The sequence below is a fragment of the Pantherophis guttatus genome, chromosome 10, assembly GCF_059756535.1.
Source record: "Pantherophis guttatus breed Tessera chromosome 10, ASM5975653v1, whole genome shotgun sequence".
Classification (NCBI taxonomy): Eukaryota; Metazoa; Chordata; class Lepidosauria; order Squamata; family Colubridae; genus Pantherophis; species Pantherophis guttatus.
This window is the reverse complement of record NC_142072.1, coordinates 7140605-7144774: the sequence shown is the minus strand read 5'-3', so window position 1 is coordinate 7144774 and position 4170 is coordinate 7140605. Positions and strand designations below refer to the sequence as shown.

At 40.3% G+C, this 4170-nt stretch overlaps 1 protein-coding gene across 1 annotated transcript; it reads right to left on the bottom strand.

Moving 5' to 3' along the window:
* Positions 1–837: 837 nt before the first annotated feature.
* Positions 838–4170, bottom strand: LOC117675888 (chemerin-like receptor 1). Its single transcript, XM_087876423.1, has 2 exons — positions 4163–4170; positions 838–1504 (listed from the first exon to the last, which is right to left on the bottom strand). The coding sequence occupies exons 1-2, from the start codon at positions 4168–4170 to the stop codon at positions 838–840; spliced, it is 675 nt and encodes a 224-aa protein (XP_087732549.1).

Sequence of the window (4170 nt, the reverse complement as noted above, 5' to 3'; positions counted from 1 at the left end):
ATAAATCAATGCAAGCTGTTTGGACTGACCATGATATGCATCTGTGCGCTTTAAATAATTGTCATTACACATAATTTTTCATTCCGTTTTATTTAAGTATTGTTCCACTACATTTCACACTATTAAACCAACCTGGAGAGTCAGAAGAAACAATGCATACCATATTTCATAACAACTAGCAATAACATCATGCTATCCTGACCCTAGAGGGGAAAAAAACCTCACATATTAAAACACAAGAGCTGTTGCAGTTCCATAAAACGGGTTTAGATGAAAACAGAAGCTATATTATCTAAATGAGACATATATCTCTGTTTTAATATGAGAGAAAATAACAATAAAATGGCGTAACCAAACTATTAAGCTTAACTGAGTAAAGCAGAGTAAGGGAGCTGAAACATGGGTGGTTAGGGTATTGCAGTTTATGGGAGAAAAGAGCTACAGCTCAGGCATCTAAATATATCATTTAAACCGTAGGTAAGAGGAAATGCAATGAATCAATGAAAGAGATCCATGTTTGTTAATGATCTACCAACAAGAGGGCTTTTGCAAGGGAAACCAAGAAAAATCAAATTGTAACCACACTGATCTATTATAATTCATTATTCACCTACAGGAATAACCAAGAATATAAAATTTCTCAACCTGGAACATTGATGTATTAATCTTATCATAAGAAATGTTATTTGAGCTGGTTGCCTCCAGATGAATCAACCACATGCAAAATTCACTGTAGCTTCAGAGTGGAAAAAGTAGTCGGTTCGAATGTGAAGGGAATAGATTCTCAATGGACACTCTGAGCATTGCATGCTTCTCCTCAAGCTTAGGGAATGGGACTCATAACTGCAATTCCACCTCTGCTAAAGATTTGGCTTTGTTGGTTGGAGAGATCTGCCTGACCTCTTCAGTGAAGGCATTCTCAAATGCAGAAAAGAGGGAACATTTCAGGCTGTCTTTGAAGCCCTTTGCCATGAAGACGTAGAGGATGGGATTGATGCAGCTGTTGATAAAAATCAAGCACATTGCTATGGGATCACCAATACTCAGTGCCAACCACATGTCTGGACGTGGTGAATATTTCAGGTGAATGAAAGAAAACACATGATAAGGGAAGCAGCATACAAAAAAAGTCACAATCAAAGATGTGATGATCTTGTAGGGCTTGCTTGCGTGAAACAGTTGACTGCTTCTCAATCTCAAGACAACGGCTCCGTAGCAGAGAAAAATAACAATGAAGGGAATGACGAAGGCAAAGATGAAACAGCTGATGATCACATTGTGATGCGTGGACATATGAGTATCTATGGTGTTACCGTAAGTCTTAAAACAGTTAATGTTCTTGTCATTTGGATTTTGTATGGTTCCCCCGAAATAGAGAGGGGGAGAAGACAACACCAAGGCCAGGATCCACACACCCAAGGCAACAAAAGAAGCCTGCCGAGGTTTTCGGTGTTTCTGAGCCCAGATCGGATGCCGGACAAAAATGCGATCACACACATTGCTCCTAGAAGCACGAAGCCGAAGACACCAGCCTGAAGATGACGAATGAGACTTCGTCGAAACGTTGCCAAGAAACCTCCAATTTTACGCGGGAGAAAACCCGAAAAACCAAAGACCTACATACATACATACATACATACATACATACATACATACATACATGTATTATTCCTGTAGCCACCCATCATTAACGCGATGGGAGTTGGTTCAGATCTAATGTTATTTGAGCCAACCCCATACCAGCTCAAATAACACTTCTTATTATACGATTGATGCATTCAAGTTCTAGATTCAGAAATTTTGTATGTTTGGTTATTCCTGTAGGTCAGGGGTGTCAAACTCAAGGCCCTGGGCTTGGATCCGGCCCACAGGGTACTTAGATCTGGCCCGCGGGGCCACCCTGGAAACAGCGAAGGACTGGCCCGCGGTGCTTCTGCCAGCAACAGTGGGTTCCCAAGCTCCGTTTTCAGCTTCCATAGCCTCCTGCAACCCTCTGCCTTTGAAAATGGAGCTCAGGAGGGCTGCATGCAGAGTGTTGCAGCCATAAACGGAGCATGGGTGCCCATTTTCCCTGGCAGAGGGCTTGGGCCGCCACAGGGCCCCCCCGACAGGAATGACATCGAGCCGGCTACGCCTACTCTGGCCACACCCTCCCCCGAGATCAAACACAACTTTGATGCGGCCCTCAATGAAGTCGAGTTTGACACCCCTTCCGTAGGAGAATAATGAATTACAATAGATCAGTGTCCTCTTAGTTCTGAATCTCTCCAATAAGAAGAGTGGTTGCAATTTGATTTTTCTTGGTTTCCCTTGCAAAAGCCCTCTTGCTGGTGGATCATTAACAAACATGGATCTCTTTCATTGATTCATTGCATTTCCTCTTACCTACAGTTTAAATGATATATTTAACTGCCTGATTTGTAGCTCTTTTCTCCCATAAACTGCAATATCCTAACCACCCATGTTTCAACTCCCTTACTCTGTTTTACTCAGTTGTGGAGGCCTAATAGTTTGGTTATGCCATTTTATTGTTATTTTCTCTCATATTAAAACAGAGATATATGTCTCATCTTAACAATACCTCTTCTGTATTACTCTTACATTATATTTTATAGAATAGCAATGGCTGCTGTGTTTTAATATGTGGGGTTTTTTTTCCCAGGGTGGAGTTGATGAGGCATTTGTTCATTATTGCTAGCTTTTATGGATGTTGGTATGAATTATTCCATTTGATTCTGTAATCTGGTTAAATACCGTGAAATGCAGTTGAAGAATACTTAAATAATGTGGAATGAAGAATTATGTATAAGGACAATTATTTAAACTTCGTGGCTCTTTAAGCTGCTCATTTCTGGCCTCTTGCAAATGCCCAAATAGTTGCCAAATTGTGGAAGGCAATTACGCTTTCAACCAAGAAGACAAATAAAACGGTTTTTATTTCATTTCTGTTTTTCTCTGTTTTTTTGTCCTCTATATAAACAACTTTCTCTGTTGGGATTTAGTTTCCCTGCCAGATTTAGACTGAAAGCTCCCTCTCTCTCAGCCCTACTCACCTCACAGGGTTGTTGTTGGGAGAAAACCAGGAGGAGGAAGGTATGTTAGATACGTTCACCACGATGAGTCAGTTGTGAAAATAATAAAGGCGGGATACAAATAAATAACATTGCTCTCCTCTAAGGAAATCAGCTGAAATCAGTGCATGAGAGGCGGTTTGTGTGGTTTTGTGGTGCATCAACCAATGCAGGAATAAACAAACAACTCAACTTTTAATGGTCTTAGTTAAGAGTGTTGTGTGAATTAATCAATTCAGTAGAAAACGCTGGATTAAGGATTAAGTTTTCTGGATCCAGAAAGTCCAAGGAAGAAGGGATTCCTTCCTTCCTTCCTTCCTTCCTTCCTTCCTTCCTTCCTTCCTTCCTTCCTTCCTTCCTTCCTTCCTTCCTTTTATTCATTTGTTTGTTCTTTTGTTTTTTTCTTCCTTCCTTCCTTTTGTTCATTTGTTTGTTCTTTTGTTCTTTCTTTCTTTCCTTCCTTCCTTCCTTTCCTTCCTTCCTTCTTCCTTTCTTTCTTTCTTTCTTTCTTTCTTTCTTTCTTTCTTTCCTTCCTTTCTTCCTTCCTTCCTTTTGTTCATTTGTTTGTTCTTTTGTTCTTTCTTTCTTTCCTTCCTTCCTTTCCTTCCTTCCTTCTTCCTTCGTTTCTCTCTTTCTTTCTTTCTTTCTTTCCTTCCTTCCTTCCTTCCTTTTGTTCATTCGTTCATTCTTTTGTTCTTGCTTTCTTTCCTTCCTTCTTGAGAATAGAGAAGAGAGGAAGGTATCTGGAAGCTGTAGGACAACTTCACAAGAACCTGTGGGTAGGGAGGGAAGTTAATAGTATTCTAACCGGTAGGCATAACCAAGTAATATTACAAAACAGGATTTTTTTAAAAGGAAGAGGCTTCAACTGTAGTTGTGTCAAAACACTCCTGACCACTGTCGTAATTTTTTCACAAACAGAGACACGGGGACTCCCTGTCAAAACCACCTTACTGGCAGACAGAGAAACTATCCAAGCAGGAGAAAACATGTTGAAAGGGGAAGTTTTTTTAGGATTCAACTCAACATTAGCTTTGGCACAACTACTTTCCTTCAGTTGTCCAGTTGTCAAACATCCGAACGTAACTCACATGCCCAT